Source organism: Sander vitreus, chromosome 15 (assembly GCF_031162955.1).
Source record: "Sander vitreus isolate 19-12246 chromosome 15, sanVit1, whole genome shotgun sequence".
Lineage (NCBI taxonomy): Eukaryota > Metazoa > Chordata > Actinopteri > Perciformes > Percidae > Sander > Sander vitreus.
The window spans coordinates 25,051,048-25,071,104 of NC_135869.1; the positions used below are offsets into that span (position 1 = coordinate 25,051,048).

Sequence of the window (20,057 nt, forward strand, 5' to 3'; positions counted from 1 at the left end):
TATTCTCTCTTTCTCACTCTCCTATCCTGTGATACATGAATGGAAGTAGGTTTCATTCAGTGAGGAGACTTGTAGTTTGTTGTGGAACGGAGCCAGATACGGGCGACATTCGGCTGCTTTGATTCTTATTTTATTTTCATGTTAAAATATATAGTACGTCTCCTTTTCCACTATATGACTGTTGCAGATCTACCGTAGGTTTGTGTTACATTTTCTTGGCAAGTCGACAGTTAAATATTCATCATGCTCACCTCTGCGTCTGTGCTGCTCTGAATCTTCAACTGTTTCAACAGTTTGTGTTTATGTAGTGGGTGTGTGTGTTTGTAGACTCATGTTTCTCATGTTTTGTTCATTTTAGAGGGCTTTTACCTGCCAGCCTCTTTGAGCCAATTGCCTCTCCACCCTCCGTCTGCTCCTCCGACCGTCCCGTCCAGCTCCACACCCCCCCAGAGGACGTCCCGAGATGGGGGTAGGGACCGGCCGTACCGGGGGGAGCGGGAGAGAGAGCGGTCAAGAGAGGAGCAGAGGCCGCACAGTGTGGTGGACCTGACGCAGGACGGGAGGAGCGTGGAGGACCGCAGGGCGAGGAGCGGCGACCGGGAGCGAGAGAAAGAAAGGGACCGGGACACGGAGAGAGACAGAGATAGTTGGCCCTTCCATCCTCACCACCACCAGCAGAAGTCACACTCCCAGCCTTCCACAGTGGAGCCCAGATCCAGGCGGTCACCTCCACAGCACTCCTTCCCTTCAGGCGGGGGTGGGAGGTTTAATGGTCCAGAAATGGACAGAGGGGGTCAGGATGAAGAGGGGGGCTCTCGACCCCACCATAACCATAACTCTAACGCTAACTCGAATAACTCAAACTCCCACTCAGACAGACAAAGGAGGAATGACTCTGTAGCCACGTCAGCTGGGACCCTCCACATCTCCTACGCCCTTCCTCCTGCGTTTCAGCCCTCCGGCGCTGGCCCGCCCCAACCCTCCACACCCAGAGAGTCTATGAGAGAGCAGCGAGTCAGCGCACCGACATATGTGCCTTCTGTGGAGGTTTACGATGAGCGGGTCGGGCCCATCCAGATCGCCTCGCAGGCCCGCGACAACAAACACAGAGACAGAGAAAGGGAACGAGACAGAGAACGAGAGCGCGACAGAGACAGAGAGCGTGAACGGGAGAGAAACCTCGAGAGGGAGAGCTACAGGTTTCCTGAGAGGAGCCTGATGGAGCATCCTCGACTCTCCCAGTCTGGCGATTCAGGCAATCAGAGAGAGGAAGGTTCTGTCATTTGTTCAAATGGTTCCATTGGTAAACGATGTCAGGACGTGTCTTACTCCTCCAGTCAATCAAGGTTCAGCCCGGAAACCAGGGACATCTCTAAACACTCAATCCAATTGGGCATAGAGCGGGCAGGGGCGGAGCCTAAGTGGAATACCATCAGCCCTTTAGCCAACTATGCCACGAGTCACATGGCTGCTCTAGCAGCCCAACACGGACACACACTCTCCTCCCCCCACAGCCAGCCAACACATGCACAAATGCCCCATTCCCCTCACACAACTCATCGGCCCAGCACCAACCCACACTCCGCCCACAGCCATTCTCCCCAGAATCACCCCCCCCAACACGGACACGGGCGTGCAGTTGAGGAGGGGAGTCAGAGACGCTACCTGGACCCTTCTGCCCTCTACCGCCCTGGGGGGTCATTGGCAGGAGAGCGGGGTGGGGGATCAGGGTCGGATCCCACAGAGGTTTCAGCCATGCAGAGTCTGATTAAATACAGTGGGAACTTTGCTGCTGAAGGTCCGGGGTCCTCCAGGCACACTGCGGATGGCAGAGGGCCCTTTGGGGGTCTGGCTCACGTTGGTATGGAAGCCGAGAGGGAGAGGGAGAGAGAAAGAGAGAGGGAAAAAGATAGAGAGCGGGAAAGGGAAAGAGAGAGGGAGAGAGACAGGGAAAGGGTATCGGTTGGATCAGGTGGCTCAGGGGCGTTGAGAATGCCTCCCCAGCTGAAGAGAGAGCAGGAGCGGCCGGACAGCGCCCGCTCGTTTGGCCGGGAGGCGGAGGGGGAGGTGCGCCACCCTCCGGTTGGCATTGCTGTGGCTGTGGCCCGCCAAAGAGACAGCGGAAGCACCAGTAAACAGACCAGTGGACCCTCAGACACACAGAGAACCCTGCTGCAAACAGCTATTAAAGGTAATGATGCCTTTAATGTAAAATTGCTAAACTACTGCTAAACACAGTTTTTAACGCCTATAATATACTATTGCTGGGGGCTATCCCTCTAGTAAAATCTTGTTTTCTTGTGTGTGAATGATGGACGTACAAGAGGAACCGACAAATGAATGTTTTCTGTGATCATTCGTTTATGCATTTTCATTGGATATAAGTTTGAAATGCTTGCAGGAGTCATGTGGTGACGTTCACTCAATCACACAAGTCATTGTATATTTGATAGTTTCTGGCAAGTTAAATCAATTATACTTAATCCATTATAAACATTTTCCCCCTGCTTTTTCAACTCTCTCTGCTGTGGCTCCTCTCAGAATGGCACTTCAGGGAACATGGATCCCCTTAGTTAAATGAACCAAGAGCAAATTATTCCTCATTTTGGTATGCATGAATAATGGAGGATTCACTTTCTTTCGGATCAAAGTTGTATTTCCTCAGCCCCTGTTTGACTTTGAGGTGCTCGTGCACGTAACCTGATTAGAATGGTAGAAACAACTTCCCCCACCCAAAGAAAATGACTAATTATGTCATGGGTTGTATTTTAGTTGAAGGCCCCATTTTGGCGAGTTCTTAGACTCTCCGTGCTGCATAGCAATTCCTGCCATACAGCGCTCTATTCTTGTATGCCAAGGTCATTCAGCTACTGTGCTCCCTCTCCATCTCTCGCTCTGTCTCCTTGTTTCTGTTTCTCTCTCTTCTTTCTCTCTCGGCTCCATGCTCTTTCTGTCCTCCCACAGCTCAGCCTCTCTCTCTCTGTCTCTTGCTCTTTTCATTTCGTTGAATGTCTCTCTCCTTCCCCACCCTCCCTTCCTCTCTGAGAAGGTCTTTTGTAGCGGCACTCCCTCCTTGTCCCACCTCAGGGCCCCTGCTCTTTCTCCACTCTTTTCTCCACCTCCCAACCACCACCCTCTCTGCATTAAACATGTCATTACAGAGTGCTGCTAAAAGCTACAAACAAGCCTTGAATTACAATAAGACCATGGGTTCGTTGCTAAGCAATGGATCATGTGTGTGTGTCTGCCTGCCTGCCTGTTGGGGGCGTTTATCCATTTCCTTGCTTGAGCAGAGTGATTGGACTAATAGCATCAGTCTGTTATGCTGAGAAGAGCTCCAAATAAACAGCAGAGGATTTACACAGAAAACACATGGATGGATGAATGAGCGGATGCAGGAAGGATATAGGCTAATGATGAGAGATGGACGTACTGTAGATCAATAGGTTGATATACAGGAAGCAAGAGGTTCGTCGGGAAGTAAAGAAGTAAAAAAAAAAAAAAGTGTGAGATGGAGTGAGGACCAGCGATGGAGGAATGGGCAGAAAGAGGGGGCGTGCAGTGCTAATCGCTGGCTTTCTGATGCGGAGGGGATAGCATGCAGGACAGGCTCCCTGTAACCTTGGTAACAGTCTTGAAACCTTTCCCGCTGAGCATGTCAGGGATTGTTAAAGTCCCTTGTCCCTTTACGGGCTACACATACACACACTTTCAGAGCAGAACTGAAGGGTTCAGCACACTTGTATAAAACCTTTCTGCTGCTCGGGGACCTTCAGTCAGCGGCGATAAGATGGAAGAGGGTGCAAGAAGGAGAGCCTCATGTTTATTCTGGACTGCTTGGTTGAGTGCTGCTGCTTCCCTTTTTTATTTTTTGCTCTCCATCGCTGTGTGTGTGTGTGTGTGTGTGTGTGTGTGTGTGTGTGTCAGAAGTGGTATGTTCACACGTCTCCTGTGGCACTAGACTAATAACTGATAAGTGCTGACACTCAGAGTGAGAGCTGTCACTCCGTGTGTGTGTGCGTTTTGTGTGTGTGTTCAGTATGTGTGCACACGTTCTGTGTGTTCAGGCTGTGGCCCTACATTGTATTTGTAGCTTCTCTCGGTTTTGACATGTTGTGTCGTGTCACCATTACGTAGCCAGTGTCACCTTGTCTTCTCCCCCTCTCTCCACTGCTACAGTATCACCCACTTTCCTCTGTCACTTCTCACCAAATTATTACTTCCTCTTACCTTTCAACCTTCCTGCATATCTTCTTTCACAGCTCCTATTCTTTTCTATAATATATACTTTACTTACTAACTTCTGTATTTTTCAACCTCAACCATATTTCCCCTTGTTTTTAGTCAGCAGTGGTGAAACAAGCTGCAATGTAACATTAATAGGGCAATTGAGCACCTTCAATTTACGTCCACTAAAAGTGCTGTTTTGCCACTGACATGCTCAGATTATTGTTTTTAAGTGTCTGACAACATTATGGAAAGGACCCCTACTGAGGTCGACCCCCCCGACAACAAGATCCTTTTTGTTTTAACATGGAACATCCCCAAAAACGCGATCGCCAAACTCACCAGGCTCCATTTAAATAAACAAGTCATTTTATCTTAATAAAACACACTTCATTCAATGTCTACAGAATCAAAATAACTATCAAACTGTCAATAGCCGTCTTGATTCGTCTTCCCACTGTTCCAACAATCCCCACCCTGGTTTGGTTGAAGTAAACTGTTCATTCACGTGTTGTGTGGAAATAGGCTGGCTCTGTACACGGTAAAAGTATTGTTTATTTAATTGGAGTCTGGTGAGTTTGGTTGAGTTACTTGGACACCAATGCATGGGAAAATAGGGTCCAGGTTGAAAACTACGGAAATGACCCATTAACACTCAAGGAGCCTCAGTGATACTGCTACTAAACATCTTTATGTGTGTCTGAACCCATCATAGATGAGGAGCGAGGGGAGGAGCGGGGTCGTCACCATGACGACCGACTGCTGGCTGGCCGGCTGGAGCGCGAGCAGGAGAAAGTGCTCAGGTAAGGGGGTGTGGCTGATGCAGTAATATTATCCTTCTTAACCCAAACTTGAGTGGTAGCCAATTGAAATAGTGTAAAGAAATGTAGTGAGTTGGACATTAACCGGTGGCAAAACATTTGCACTCATTTTTCAATTACATATCTTTTTGTTTGTTAAATGTACTTCCGAACACACCGTCTTAAATAAAACCGTCTTGTTTCCTTCCAGAGAGTCCAAGGAGCTGGCAGAGTTTACTCAGATGCACCCTACCCCGCTGTCTAGCAGCTTGACACCCAGCCTCATGACCCCCAACCTTATGGTGACAGGAGGGGCGGGACGATGGCCTCCCGACCCCTCAACTCTGACCTCTCACCCCTGGATGCCCCGACCTGGAGCCCCCCCAGTCTGGCTCTCCAGCTCCCCATACAGTACGTGGAGCTACATGAGACTGGTGACACTTGCTTACTGCTACCAGCACACCAGTTTGGATGTTCCCAAAATTGCACTTAACATTCCTTGTGACACCTTGGTATAATGGCTGAAGTCAGGCATATATTTAGTGATTTTTCTTTCTTTTTTTTTTTTTTTAAGAATTTTACGGCTTATACCAGGAGAAAAGTGATTAGATGTACTTCAAAAAATTACACAGATTTTGATAAACAATTAATATTTAAATTTAAGTAATTCCTAAGCTTAATGCTAAGTTCTGACTTTGAAGATTTTTCTTTTTCTTTTTTGTATGTGATAGTAATCTGGTTATCTGTGGGTTTTGGTCTATTTATTCGACATAACATGCATCCACATGCATGTCAAATAAATCTTTGTCGGAGATGAATGACCTTCCATGTCTTCATGTTGAGCTGCCACTTCATAAGTCCACTATGGTAGACTGACAGATGTGGACAAGTACAGCGGCACGCCACTCAAAGCATTAGCAGGCCTAGTATAGTAGTACCAGCATCTCTTGTCCTTTTCAGTGAGCATCTATGTCTTACTCTCTGTCAGCAGAGTTATCCAACCTGCTGCTAAAGACTAAAGAGTCTAAATCCGTTCAACACCAAGAACACCGCATGCACGGTGCCTGTGTAGCCTTTTGTGATTGGTGTAGCAGAAAGAGGATTTGCTGTCGGTCTGACCAGTGCCTGGTCAGCAGCAGCAGCCTCCAGGGGTCAAGTTCCACAGACATTCCTGATCTTTGCAGGACATTCCTGCTCCTCCAACGCAAGCTGTCCAGAAATAACAGCATCAAGACACACACGCACATACTTATGAGTTTACACATAACTGTACACACATCTGAAAATATAGAAACCAGCACATGCAGAGCTCCCCAAGGGCCAGCTCTGTCTAGACAGAGGGTGAAAAAGAAAGGAAAAAATAACTCAAAAAGCAGCTAAATTCCATGTGTGATCGCTCATTTAACTCTATTATGGCTTCAACATGGGTATTAATACTGGCTGAAGAATGATGCTGAGTTCATGTTGGTTTTAGCTAAGCTGGGAAAATGTTTTTTTTCCTCTCAGTCTCTAACTTTTTTCACACTTTTTTCTTCCCTGCCCCTCTCATTCAGGCCTGGGTCCTTCCTCACTCCACCAGACCCTCCCCCCAGGCTACCCACCCTCTCTGCCAGGCTCCATACCCCATCCATACCAGTTTGCCAGAGACCCACAGTCTGGACAGCTAATAGTCATCCCCACTGAACACCTGCCACACTACGGTATGTAAGCGTACACGTGCATACGTGTGCATGTGAAATATAAAGTATGGCTGCATGATGTTGGTTTGCTGATTTTATAGCTTATAAAATGAATGCGTTTTAGCAAAAACAAATGATTACAATGTTCATTTTGAAACAGATGTTAGTGTTGGTAATTACTGTAAACAAATAAGACCATCTCCAACAACATTGACAGCCTCCATATGTTATTGTGGACTGTGTGCCAGTAGTTGCTTTCTGCTGCTTTACAACACAAACAAAAGGGAGCTATGATGCACTTATCCTCCTCTCTAGTCAAAGAGGAAAAAAAATATATAAAGCATTAAAACAAAGCAGTGGTTCCCAACCAGGGGTACTTGTACCCAGGCGGTACTTCCACAGTCGGAAAGATTAGCTAAACTAGTTAAAAAAAAAATAAATAAATAAATAAATAAATATATATATATATATATATATATATATATATATATATATATATATATATATATATATATATATATATATAAAGCTTTGATTAAACATATATCCGCATATTGAGTCAGCTGTAACAATAATCTTGTGATTTAAAAGTCTGTAAAAAAAACTAGTTATCAAGCGAGAAGAAAAGTCTGAACAATTAGCTAAAGGTATTGGATAAATGGTTCATGTAGTTAGCTAAAAGTAATGGGTAAACCTGGCTCCGCAGGAGGTGACGTACTGGAGCGTGGAGCCCCGGTGTGGTCGGGGGTATACGGTACAGGCAGCTCGCTGCAGCATGCAGCCCAGCTCCAGCTCCTCTCCCAGCAGCAGATGCTCCGGCAACAGGAGCTGCTCATGATCCAGCAGCACACAGCGCAGGTCCTGGAGCTGCAGAGGAACGCACAGCTAGTCGTAAGTTGAATTTGGGTTGTGTAGTGCACACGTATTAATAACTGCACATAATTCAAAGATATTTTTATACCTATGCATGTAAATGGTATATATCCACCTAGATATACAAATGCAAACCTAAAACATAGACAGTCCTGCAGCTGTAGGAGGCTTTTGTGTGCATAATATTAATGTCCTTACAAACATCACATCCACAAACGCATAGATCCTGGCTCTGTAGAGGAACGGAGAGCTATAAGTGAGACAAATCGCATTGCATACACACATGAACCCACATTCTATGACTGGGTAAAGAGTAACAGCAATACTTACAGGATAAGGCGGATATTCTGTGTTCTACTTATTGTCAACAATACGATTAAAAAGACCAAAACCAACAATATGACCGTATCTCAATACTCTGACTTCCATACCCTGTCTGTAGCACTCAGCCCCAAAACCCACTGCTCCCTACTGAAGACTTTAATCTTTAAAAAATGGGTCACAAATATATTTTTCATGGAAAAAAAAGCCATAATTTCCCAGAGATAATGTACACCCTTCACACATTTTAAGTTTATAGTAAAGTTGTTTAACACATTCAATAAACAGCCACTTACACAGCACATCCTGCAGCTGCAGGAGAATACAGTGTAGGAAGTCTAAACAATGCAACCTATAGCACTAATATTTATACCCTGAAGCGTGTCCCATCGTACATACACACATACAAAGCTGCCTCCTCTCCTGTGTTTCAGGAGCGTTTAAAGGCCAGCGAACACCGGCCGGAGATGCAAGACAAAGCAGACAAGCGAAACGCCCACCCCAAACCCCGCCCCTCCTCAGTATCTTCGCCGTCTCCCTCACCCATCCTGCACCCCCGCAAACCTCCCCCTCCCTCTCGCACGCCAACCCCGTGTACTTCCTCCCTCACCCCGCTGCCTCCGCTCCCCTCCCCAGTGACCACCCTCAAGTCAGAGGAGGGTGGGCAGAGAGTGTTGTCTCACCCACCGACGCCCCTGCCTCACCCGCCTTCCCCCTGCTCAGCCTCTCCGCCCCCGTCCTCACCACGGCGGCCTAAACTAGAGGCGGCCGAGGAGGGGGAGGTGGGACGGAGGGGGCAGAGAGAAGGACAGAAGCCGACCTCTGCACCCTTTCAAGGCGTCTACTCTGGTGAGTGGGTGTGTTCTTCATGGGTGGTGGTTGTTGTTGTTGTAGCTAACATATGGACCTGTGTACTGAAATGTCTTATTAGCTTGTTGGGCTTTAAGATCACCTGTACTATGCCGGGTGTTAAGAGCTGCAAAGATTAATGGATTAGTTGTCAACTATTATTTAATTGTCAAGTATTTTGATAATCGGTTTGAGTCCTTTTTTTCAATGAAAAGAAAAGTACAAATTCTCTGTTTCCAGCTTCATAAATGTGAATAATTTACTAGTTTCTTCACTCCTCTCTGACTGTAAACTAAATATCTTTGAGTTGTGGAAAAAACGAGACATTTGAGGAGGTCATGTCGGGCTTATAAAAAAAACACTAATCGAGATTTTGGATCAGTTTTCTACATTTTATAGACCAAGTAATCGATTAATCGAGAAAATAATCGACTATGAAAATGATCATTAGTTGCAGCCCCCTTGGTGTTAATGAGATGTTGGGGATCATCTACTGTGTGTTTGATTCTTTTTGAAGAATATGGCAATGGATACATCAGGCCTGTGCATGATATTGGCTGAATCTATTAGTGACTCTAATTTCTGTGTTTCTGTTTTACTGTTATGACAGATCTCCCTCCTGGTTACCCTTACCAGTCCATCACTGCCCCATTTGGCTCACCTTTCCCCCCTTATCACATCCCAGCACCCACAGGGGCAAACACAGAAGTAGTCCCACCCCACCGCTCCCGCTCTCCTGCCTCTGCTGGCCCTTCGCCCTCAGCACACCTCCATTCAAGGCTGCTGGAAGCCAGCATCAAGCCACAAAAACTAGAGCCGTCAAAGACGGGATCTTTTCTCAAGCAGGAACCAGGTCTGGAGCAGCCTGCACTTGACATGACGCCAGAACCTCTGGGTGCCCTTCGCCAGAGCTGCAGCCCTGTGCTTGCCAGCCAGGACAGAGAGAAAGATGGGAAAGTCCCGAAGCCCCAGCCTCGACCGCTACCTCTACTTGTTCCCAGCCCTTCACCGCTACAGGGTGAAAGACGGGAAGAAGCCAGGGAGGAAGACAAGGAAGGGGGGCAAATCAAAATGGAGGTGTCATCTTACTCCTGTCAGGCAGCATATGCCCTGCCTCCTCCACTCACAGAGACTGAGCCTAAACCCAAGGTCACGAAGAATCCAGAATGGTATCCACCGTGCATCGTTGCAGATTCAGACAGCCAGGAGTCGGCTCAGATGTGTGCGTCACTAGAACAAATCACCAGCGCAGCGTGTGAACAAGAACAGCCAGACACTCCGATCAACTCGCACAGTCCCAGTCAGAAAGAAAGTGTCACTGAAACTCTTGCTTATCCTCCTCCCACCTCCAACTCGCCGCTCCCGCTGGTCATCGGCCCTGAGGATCCCATGGCAGGGATGTTCGCTCTGCTGGCAGCCAGTGAGATGGCCCAGGCCCGCCCCAGCACCCCACCCGCCCGACACTTACACTGCATGTAGAAAACCCTCCTATGGGTGCAGACTGCAGCAGCGCCGGGGCTCTGGAGATGGTGGCGCTGGAGGGGATGGCCCTGCTTAGCCAAATGGCCCAGCGAGAGATGGAGCACATCAGCCTGGAGCAAGGTGAGGAGATTATGAGGGGGTGGGAGAATGAGAGAGGCGAGGGTAGAGGAATGAAGGAAATATAGAAGATGAGTTGTAATTAAAAAAAATAAGAATAAAGTCTAATTCTCTCACCACCTCTGTTATACAAGAGGTTTTTATATTTCTCTCATGTTTTAATACCCTCTGCACCCCATTCAGATCTGACATTAGAGGGCCTGGACTGTCTTCTAGAAGCAAGCAGACAGATTTTGTTGGAGGCCATTGAGAAACAGTCCCACATCGATCTGCCCAGAACGCTGGACCCCACCAAGAAGTATAGCTGGAGGCAGAGGAAGGAAGAGCCGGTAAGATGTAGACACCAATGTCATGGCCACCCAGAGATGGCAAAGTTTTAGTCTGAAATGTTTTGACACCTTTCTCTCTCTTTTTCTCTGCAGCTGTACAGTAAAATGTCCCTGGACGTGTTGGACGCAGTGGAAGTGGAGTACCGTGTCCGCCTGGCCGAGCTGCAGAAGACATATAAGGAGAAGCAGAGAGATTTGAGCAAGCTGCAGAGACGCAGAGACAAGCGGTGAGTAGGCCTGGAACAATTATTACAGAATTGTCTAATTGTCAATTTTTTAACATAATCGCGGTTTCTTTGTTTAACCGCATTTAATTGCTAACATTAGCTAAGGTCTTAAGGCGTATGACTGGTAATTGTTTTTTTTTTTTTTTTTTAAATAATTTTTTTTAAGATAATTTTTTGGGCTTTTCTGCCTTTTATTTGATAGGACAATTAGGTGAGAAGGGGGGGGAAGACATGCAGGAAATCGTCACAGGTCAGGTTCGAACCCTGGACCTCTGCGTCGAGGCATAAACCTCTCAGTATATGTGCGCCTGCTCTACCCACCAACCCACACGTTCATAGCAACAAAAATGACGGGGGGGGGGGGATTACATAAATAAATGTTTTTATGATAATAAAGAGGCGTTGTTTACTTCGTAGGCTGTATACTTGTGTTATTACATTATCTGGGTCACATGGCAGTGATATAACCAAAAGATGTTTGGAAAAGTGGTATATACATAAATGTTTTTTTTTTATTTGACTGAAATCAAATTTTAATTGCAATTATTTCTTAGATAATGAATTGTACAGCAACATTTGGAATTGTTACAGCTCACACACTTAACTGCAGGAACCACATACAAGATGAATGAATCACACGGCTGCTGTTATTACGCACGTCTCCACCCCAGACAACAACATGCCTATAACTCTTTTATGCATATGTCAGTGAGCGGCAGCAGCAGGAGGACGAGAGGCGGAGCCTGACCAGACGGGGCAGAGGACGACCCAGGAAGAGGAAACACTTGGCTACACCTCCCAAACTGGACAGCAGGCCTGGAAAGTGAGTGAGATCTCCACCGTAATTCATCCTCTCTTCTTTCTTTTTTTTTTTTAAACCAATTTTGCATTGTTTGTTTTTTGTTGGTTTGCTTGTTTAGTTTTTGGTATCAAACAGTGCAAATATCTTGGTGTCTCAGGGTGGGTAGGACAGTGCAATACTCTGAGGACTCTGAAGCTGGGGAGGGACAGAGGAAGAGGTTTCGGGTGTCCAGAGAAGACGAGGAGACGGAGGCAGGAAGTGGAGGAGGAAAGGTGAAAAAGAAGAAAAAGAAGAAAAAGAGCTGGAATGACCAGGAGCCGTCCACCAGTCGTGCTCTGGAGGTAAGCCACTTGGAAGTGCATGTTTTTTGTTTTGGCTACAAATTTACCGCTGGTGTTGTGATCAATAAATTTTTTTTTTTGTTGTGGTGTTGTCAGGTGTTGAAGGCCAAGCGGGGCCATGTGTGTGAGCAGGAGCAGCTGGCGTCAGACCTCGACAGAGCGCTTTCGCTCACGCAGCTCGGCTCACTCGGCGCACCGCGCAAACTTACCTCCAGCTCCAAATCAGACAAGTCGAAGGGCAAGTCTGCGGAAAGTCGGACGAAGGAGCGCAGCATCCACCCGTCCGCCAAAACGGGGAAACACAAGATGCCCGCCAAGGCGTCTGCTTCGGAGACCGTCCGTAAAGTGAAAGGTCAGAAGAAGACTGCTTTGTTCTCTACCATGAGATCAGAGCTCAGCAGCGGCTCCAACAGTGAGTAGACATCCAACATAACTGTTTTATATGACTGAGTCCAACTCATATATATATATATATATATATATATATATATATATATATATATATATATCCACAATCTAACTAGTGATAAAAAAATATTCTACCTTACACTTCCTGCTTTATCTCGTTGTATGGAGAATATTCCTCATCTAACCTGAGGTTGAGCAGTAGACTAAAGACTTTTCCAATCCCACCCCTGCATGTGCCTCATTCTCTTGAAACCAGCATGCTGCATGGACATGGTGGCGTTATACAACTACTTCATGGTAGTGGTTAGGGTTGGAAATCACAGGTTCCATCACGATACAATATTATTTTTCGATTCTTTGGACAACGATACAATAATTGCTGATATTACAAAGTCTGCCACGATACAATTCAAATCGTTTTGATTCAACCCGCGCCCTGCGATCGATTTGAGGCAATGTCATGCCCATTTAACAGTCGGTTACATTCATATCAACTCAACCAAAAGCAACTGAAATATGATTTTATAATTTTATTATTGAGCTCTTCCAGCCATTTAAATAAAAAAAAAAAAGTATTCTTTTTAATAAAAACCGAATAAATGTAAAGTGTGACTTTCAGAATAAAGGCACATCTTAAAGATGATGGTATTGGATCGTTGTATCAGTGTGCCGTTACACCCCTAGTAGTAGTGGAACATTAGGTCGTGTAGTTATGTTGAGTCGAGTCAATGATTAAAAAAAAATATAGATTCAGGTTTAGTTGGAAGAATCCTTGCGGAATCCTGATGATGTCGAGGTCAAGCATCGTTTCATGTTGATTTCACGAATCATTGACCTTACTTTCTCTGCACCAGACTCAGATTCAGAGGAGCACAATTCTGCTCGAGGGGGCTGGCCCTCTCTCTCAGGGACGCGTTCCCGCGGCGACCTGACCACGAAGGGGCGGTCCGCATCCTCGTCGATATCCCTGCTGTCCAGCGAGAAGTCTCCGAAGAAGAAACACAAGCACTTATCCCTGCTGCTGGAAGAAGCGGGCCTCAGCTCCTCCGACGACTCCTTCGACCAAGGTTACTGACCAAATCTTACAGCTCCTCGCCCCTCGCTGTAGAGTCAGACAGAAATGTGTACCTGAGCCTCGTCGCAGCTTGTGTCTTTGTTTGCGTTTTCGCTTAGGCAGCTGTTTGCATAGTGTGCTTTAGCTTGACGATCCCTACCTCTCTCGCTGCTGGCTTTTCTATAAAGTTGCCTTTTTTTTTTTTAAAAGAAGAAAAAAAAAAAAAAAAAGTTATTTCTATGGTGTTTTTTTATTGCCTGGATTGCAAACCGTTTTTGTAGCATTTGTACATTGAAAAATTGTGTGAATTGTGAGATTCTTTCATAAAGTTGTATTGCAGTTTTGGTACCTATAAGCTTTATTAAAGGTGTTGATTTGATTGGCACAGAAAGCGAAGCGCTGTGGTCCTTGTGTCTGCTTCATCTGTCTGTCCGTCTCCGTCAGTCTGTCCAGCTGCACCTCACACATCCTTTTAGACTGCTCTTTTCGTCAAATATCCCTTCAGTCCTCCTGGCAAAGGTTGGAAACACAGTGTTCAGCTTGAGGTTTACATTTGGGAAACTTCAAACATATATGTATAAGATTAGTTCAGAGCACACAGAGCTAGGATAGATAACAAGACATTTATGTCCTTATCAGTTTAAATGTCATAAAATAAAGAGAAATGTAATGGTAGCTGGATCTTTTTCTTCTAATATCGGGGATTTTTTTAGTTAAATTTACATCAGACTAAATGTTTATTGATGATGTGGTCTAATTGTTGATGATGTGGGGGAAATAAATGCATCACTACTCATTCTAAACTTCTTGATGGCACCAATCATCTCACTGGGGATATTTGGACAATAGAGCCCCTCCTCTGTGTCTACTAAACCTTCAAATAACCCTTTTCCCTTTTACGTTGCTCTCTCAGACCACCTTGCTCTGTCCTCTCACCTTTGCCCCTCCCCCCTACCTGTCCTACCCATGATGCTTTAAGTGTCTCTCAGCCTGTTCCATGTGCTTGTGCTGCTGCAACATTACAGAAGCTTGGCAAGGACTAGCGCAGCCTTGAGCCTATGCTACCTCGCTACGGCTAGTGGCTAAAGCTTTGCTTAAGCTTGACTGTGCTAAGGCCAGGCTACGCTATGGCTAGGCTGCGCTCTCGCCGCCACACTGCCCCGCCCTGCCTGAGGCCACACCCCTGTCACCTGCTCTGTAAGTAGGAAGTGCCCCTCCCTCTACATTGACTGCTAACATGGGCCATGTTAAAATTTAACTACATTACACAGAACATTAAGTTTTACTTTTTTTTCTTCTTTTTTTTTTATTGTTCGCACAAATTAAAGCTCTTTAATGAGAGCCAGGGTTACCTCCACTTACCCAACTTTGTGTCTCCTGATGGCTCGTAAGAGTTTATAGGAAGACTTCTGGTGCTCTGCTGGGAAAGAGGATGTAACCACGGTTACTTAAACCTGGTACCAACATTATACCAAGGGGCCTCGCAGGGCTGTCCTCAGTGCTGCCTGTTGTCGTCTGCCTGCTTCAGTTAACACACAGTGGATTCACAGTACAACATATGCTCCAAATTTGGCTCCTAAAACAAGTCCTGACGACAACGTGAAATTAGTTCTTGAAATAGTTATTTTATTTTTGTCTTGACCCACAACAAAAGTAAACGGTTTTGTTTAATTCAAAAATAAGCCTCATAAATTAAATCGAGCATTAGTGTTTTTGGTTAAAGAGTAATTGAACACCTTGTTTTTGCTACATTGGTTTAGCTTCTTACAGCTGTAACAGACTTAAAACTTTCACCCAGGGATGCACCGATTAGGCTTTTTTAATCCCAATACCCATACTTGGGATTTGGGTATTGGCCGATACAGAGTACCGGTCTGATACAGTGTTTAATTAATTAGGTTCACTGTGCTATGCCTCACTGTGTGGACGTGACTGGGATCATTCTTTCATGTGTAAGGCAACATCAGATTCGACAAACCTTGCTTTCCCAATTTTGTAAAACTAAGAAATAAATACACATATCCTAATATCCCATAATATTTAAATTAGCTGAATTTTTATTTATTATTAAAATAATAAATTGTGCGCCAGCAACTTTAGTAAAAAAAAAAAAAAAAAAAAATCAAAATTAACCGGAATAACCATTCAAGTGTAAATCTTTTAAATGCAGCAACAAATTGGTCAAAACTTAAACGGGAATTAAAATTCCAGTGTATAATGTATGTGTTATATAAACATAGAACTGAATTGAATAGATTGGCGACATTATCACGATTCCTGATGCAGCTGTCTGAGTCAGTATCAGCCCGATAGAAGCTATCCGTATCGTATCGGTGCATCCCTACGTTCAACCAGAGAGGGCAGAAAAACTCTGACTTTCAGCCTGGATTTACTTTCTAATAAAAACCTTTTGTAAACACAAATTATAGTTAATTTGGGGAATTGTACGACTGCTATTGTACGCTTTAATGTCAGTAAGACAAAACAAAATATATAAAGGTGTGTTATTGGACTGTGCATCCACTCGCAATGTTAACACTCTAACCCCTGAGGAGACGCTCCTCCTGCTCATCTGTTGCTATGGACCTAACTGCTAACTACCTGCAACACACAGCTAACCAGTTGTGTGTGTGTGTGTGAGTTAGTGTGAGAGACTCGCATGCATGTATGTGGTAAATCCCAATTTCTCCTGCTGTATCTTGCTTAGTGGTTTGGACAGTCTGTATTTTCTCTCTACTGTTGTCTCTGATCAGTCTACATAGTATGGTGTGTGTGACAGTCGGTTAATGTAATGTCCTGGCTGCTGTATCCTACACAGGGCTTAATTAAGTCTATGTATTTAGTTTATTGTCTTAAAAAGTTGTATCTTTATCATTTCTCTTTTGTTAAGTCATCTTCTCAATGGTGCAGTCTGAGTCAGTAGGAAGTGGAAGTGAGAAGTAGGACACGCTTTGACCTTTGGCCCAGACTCGTGCTGCAGCCACTTTCATCTCTGAACTGAAAATATTGTCTCTGAAACAGAAACCTCTGAGGACGACTACGAGAACGAGGATGAGTCAGATTCGGACGATGATGGCGGCTGTGAGGAGAGCGGACTGGGTCTGTTGGCCAGGTTTGCGGCGAGCGCGCTCCCTGTCAGCTCCACCCCATTGAGCCTTATCCATGATGAACGCCGCAGCAGGCAAAGCACTCTGGGTAAAAACAAAACAAACATGGATTACCTTTTTGTGGAGAAGGCAGCAACAAAAAGAAAAGTAGAGAAAACCATGGCTTACCTTATACCCTATATTTAAGTAACGTGCAGAGAAGCCTGTTCTCTGCACAAACCCTCCTGCTTTTACTAATTTCACAGATCGCTTTCCGGTCCATAATTGTAATTTTTTGTTGTTGTGGTTTAGCAGGTTCAGCGCCTGAGCGTTTGTGCAGGATTATGTTATTGATTTATGGTTAAATATTCATTCATTTCTAATTGTCACATCAGGGTGCATGTAATGATTTAGTCTTGAATTATTTATTAGTTTGAAATTGATCAATAGACCTATTCACAGGGTCATTGATTTCAGATCTAACACCTGAGTTTATTACTGGCTGCATGTTTTTTTTGTGTGTGTGTGTGAGAGAGAGAGAGAGAGAGAGAGAGAGAGCGAGAGTTAGGAAGAGTTTTTTTTCACCCTCTCTTCTCCCCTCCAGGGTCGTCAGAGTGTGAGTGGTCAGACTCTGGCTCGGACATACGACTGAGGAAGTTCCCCTCTCTGCTGCACGGCAAACGCTCTGCCCCAGAGCTCCCCCTGTTGCCCCCGGCAACCCGCCGCATCGACCAGACCAGCCCCTCAAAGCGAGATGACTCTCTGCCAGTCAAACGCAAGCCTCTGCCTAAGCCACGGCCCGCACCCCGGTCGCCGCGATCATTTAGCTTCGACCTCCCCTCCGCCTCCGGGTTCGGAGGCTTCAGCGAGGACGAGGGCTGGACCCGACGACGCAGCGAGAGGATCTTCCTCCACGATGCCACCACCTCAGCCAGTCCGATGCCCGTGTCAGCCTCCGCTTCCACCAGTCAGAGCTCCTCCTCTAGCTCGGTCCCACCTCTCACCCCGAAGCCAGCCTCCAGACCCAAAGCCTCTCCGCCTAGCAGAGAGGGGAAAGATGTGGTGAAAGTACGTCAATAATTCATCGGGTTGTTATTCCCCAACTGAGACAAGCCTGTAAAACAAAGAGGCCTGAGTCTTTTTTCCCGCCTCTATTTGCTCCTCTTCCTTTTCTTCTCTGTTACTGTTTCACTACTCTCCTCCCTCAAACTCTGGTTCCCTTGCATCCTTTTGTGTCCCTTGACACCTCTGTGTGTGAGAGTGTGTGTGTCAGAGTGCCAGCAGGGTTTCCCAGTACTTCAGTCACTGCAGCACTCCCCTGCTGTCAGTGCTGCATTGCTGACAAGAAAGGACAACTGCAGGCAGCCTGGCAGCATCCCACCCTCTGTGTGTGTGTGTGTGTGTGTGTGTGTGTGTGTGTGTGTGTGTGTGTAAAAAGCTGTAAATCTGTCCAATACATCCTCAGTGCCATCATTGATATGCATGTTTTTAACTGTTGTGCATTTCGAAAACCAGAAAAAGAAGCTGAAGGACTCTCCTCTGCCCGTGAGCCCGTCCACTCTGTGCAGTCCAATCACAGGCGCCCCTGCGCCCCTGAGCCTCAGTCCGGCTCGCAAGAGCCAACAAAAAGCCAAGACCAAGGCCAGAGAGGTCAGTGGGATTGCTCAGCTGCAAAGTCATTATGGATGTGAACTTAATTATCCCGGCAAGGACAAAACCAAGAACGTATAAGTTGTTAGACCTCAATGTGCACGCTCCCACTTCACTTTACAGCTCGCCGTGTTGCATGAACACATTGCACACACAGCAGCAATAAGTCTCATGATAATTAGTGCTGGGAAATTAAAACGCCCTTGTGTTTGTGTTTTTTTGCAGCCTTCCAGGGGAGCGGTGAGCCGGCTGATGGAGAGCATGGCGGCAGATGAAGACTTTGAGCCCAACCAGGACAGCAGCTTCAGCGAAGACGAACTCGTCCCAACACGCAGCAACAGCGTATCGGAGAGGTCCTCCACACCCGGTCAGTATGCAAAGACACCATCTGGTACTGCTTCCAGATGTGGCTTACACAGGAAATAACAATGTGCTTATTTATTGCATGTGTTGTTGTGTTCAGCTCCAGTGCAGTGTGTGTTGGATAAGGATTCTCTGGTGGACGGACTCAGAGTTTTGATACCGATGGACGACCAACTATTGTACGCAGGACATGTGAACACTGTACACTCCCCTGACATGTGAGTACACATTTCAACTTTGGAGGGCAAAAAAGACTGGAGCACAGTGATTTATTTGTAGTTTTAAAAGTGGAAAAATCTGTTCTGCACTATTAAAAGCTGCAAATCAATCAATATGCTCCAATTTTTGTCCCTGCTGAAGTTTGCTGTCCTTGATTCAGCTGCACATTTCTGGAAGATGTGTGGAGAATCCCAAGAGACTTAAAGCTATAGAAGAAAATATTGTTAGGAAACATCTGCAGGTGCAAACCACAGTGACCTGTTGCAAAGCCACGTTGATTTTTCATATGCACAACACAGACAGGATTTGAACTGGTGATATAATTATTTGTTTAGAACGCTTAAGCCTGCTGGCGGTTAGCTTAGCTTAGAATAAAGACTGCAAGCAGGGACATACAGCTAGCCTAACTCAATTGTTTTTACGTTTAGGTTTTGTACTGATTGAATAAAGTGAGTGCTAATTAGTGAGCTTTAGAGGTGCTGATAGACCGATGTAAACTTTGCACAGAGCCGGGCTAGCTGTACATTTGTGTTACATTATTTACCGAGTCATTTATAAAGGCAAAATCTTCAGGTCTGTGTGAATGCCAAAAGCTTCAGAACGCCATCTTGTCCACTCACCCAGCTGATGTGACTCTTGAAACTGTCAGACAGTGTCGTTAAAAGCTCTGGCCCTTTCTCACTGACCCTAAACGTTTGGTTCCCACATTTCCTCTGCGCAGATACAGCGTGGTGGTGGAGGGGGAGAGAGGGAACCGACCACACATCTACTGCTTAGAACAACTGCTGCAGGAGGCTGTGAGTGAACTCGCCCATATGGATCCTATGCATTTATTGAAGACTCAAGGCTCCACATCTCTCTGTTTCTGGTGATACATGAGATGTGAGACGCTTTGCGGGGTTAGAAAAGTGCAAGCGTTGCGTGCATGTGCAAAGTCTGCCCTGTGAAATAATGTATATACACTCTGTGTGTGCAGATCATCGATGTGAAGCCTCCGTCAGTGCGCTACCTCCCAGAGGGCACCCGCATCGCTGCCTACTGGAGCCAGCAGTACCGCTGCCTGTACCCCGGCACTGTTGTCAACGGTACAGCACCAGCACGCAAACACACACACACCCACCACTTACATGATAGGATTCATAATCCACTTACATGGACGATTTAATTGTAGCTGGCAGCACTAACAAATATAAAACATATTTACAGAGTTTAATGCAGCAGAGTTTATTA

At 45.8% G+C, this 20,057-nt stretch overlaps 1 protein-coding gene across 1 annotated transcript in view; it reads left to right on the forward strand.

Annotated features, from left to right (window-relative positions):
• The window catches only part of tnrc18 (trinucleotide repeat containing 18), a 54,426-nt gene that overhangs the window by 24,263 nt on the left and 10,106 nt on the right, over positions 1–20,057 (forward strand). Inside the window, 21 exon segments of the mRNA XM_078269908.1 lie at positions 359–2,191; positions 4,943–5,030; positions 5,239–5,438; positions 6,581–6,727; positions 7,413–7,597; positions 8,335–8,749; positions 9,360–10,202; positions 10,205–10,351; positions 10,532–10,677; positions 10,771–10,904; positions 11,614–11,727; positions 11,864–12,047; positions 12,144–12,459; positions 13,310–13,522; positions 16,531–16,704; positions 17,200–17,663; positions 18,111–18,245; positions 18,471–18,612; positions 18,709–18,826; positions 19,549–19,624; positions 19,804–19,912. Of these exon segments, the coding sequence (XP_078126034.1) occupies positions 359–2,191; positions 4,943–5,030; positions 5,239–5,438; positions 6,581–6,727; positions 7,413–7,597; positions 8,335–8,749; positions 9,360–10,202; positions 10,205–10,351; positions 10,532–10,677; positions 10,771–10,904; positions 11,614–11,727; positions 11,864–12,047; positions 12,144–12,459; positions 13,310–13,522; positions 16,531–16,704; positions 17,200–17,663; positions 18,111–18,245; positions 18,471–18,612; positions 18,709–18,826; positions 19,549–19,624; positions 19,804–19,912 (6,183 nt within the window).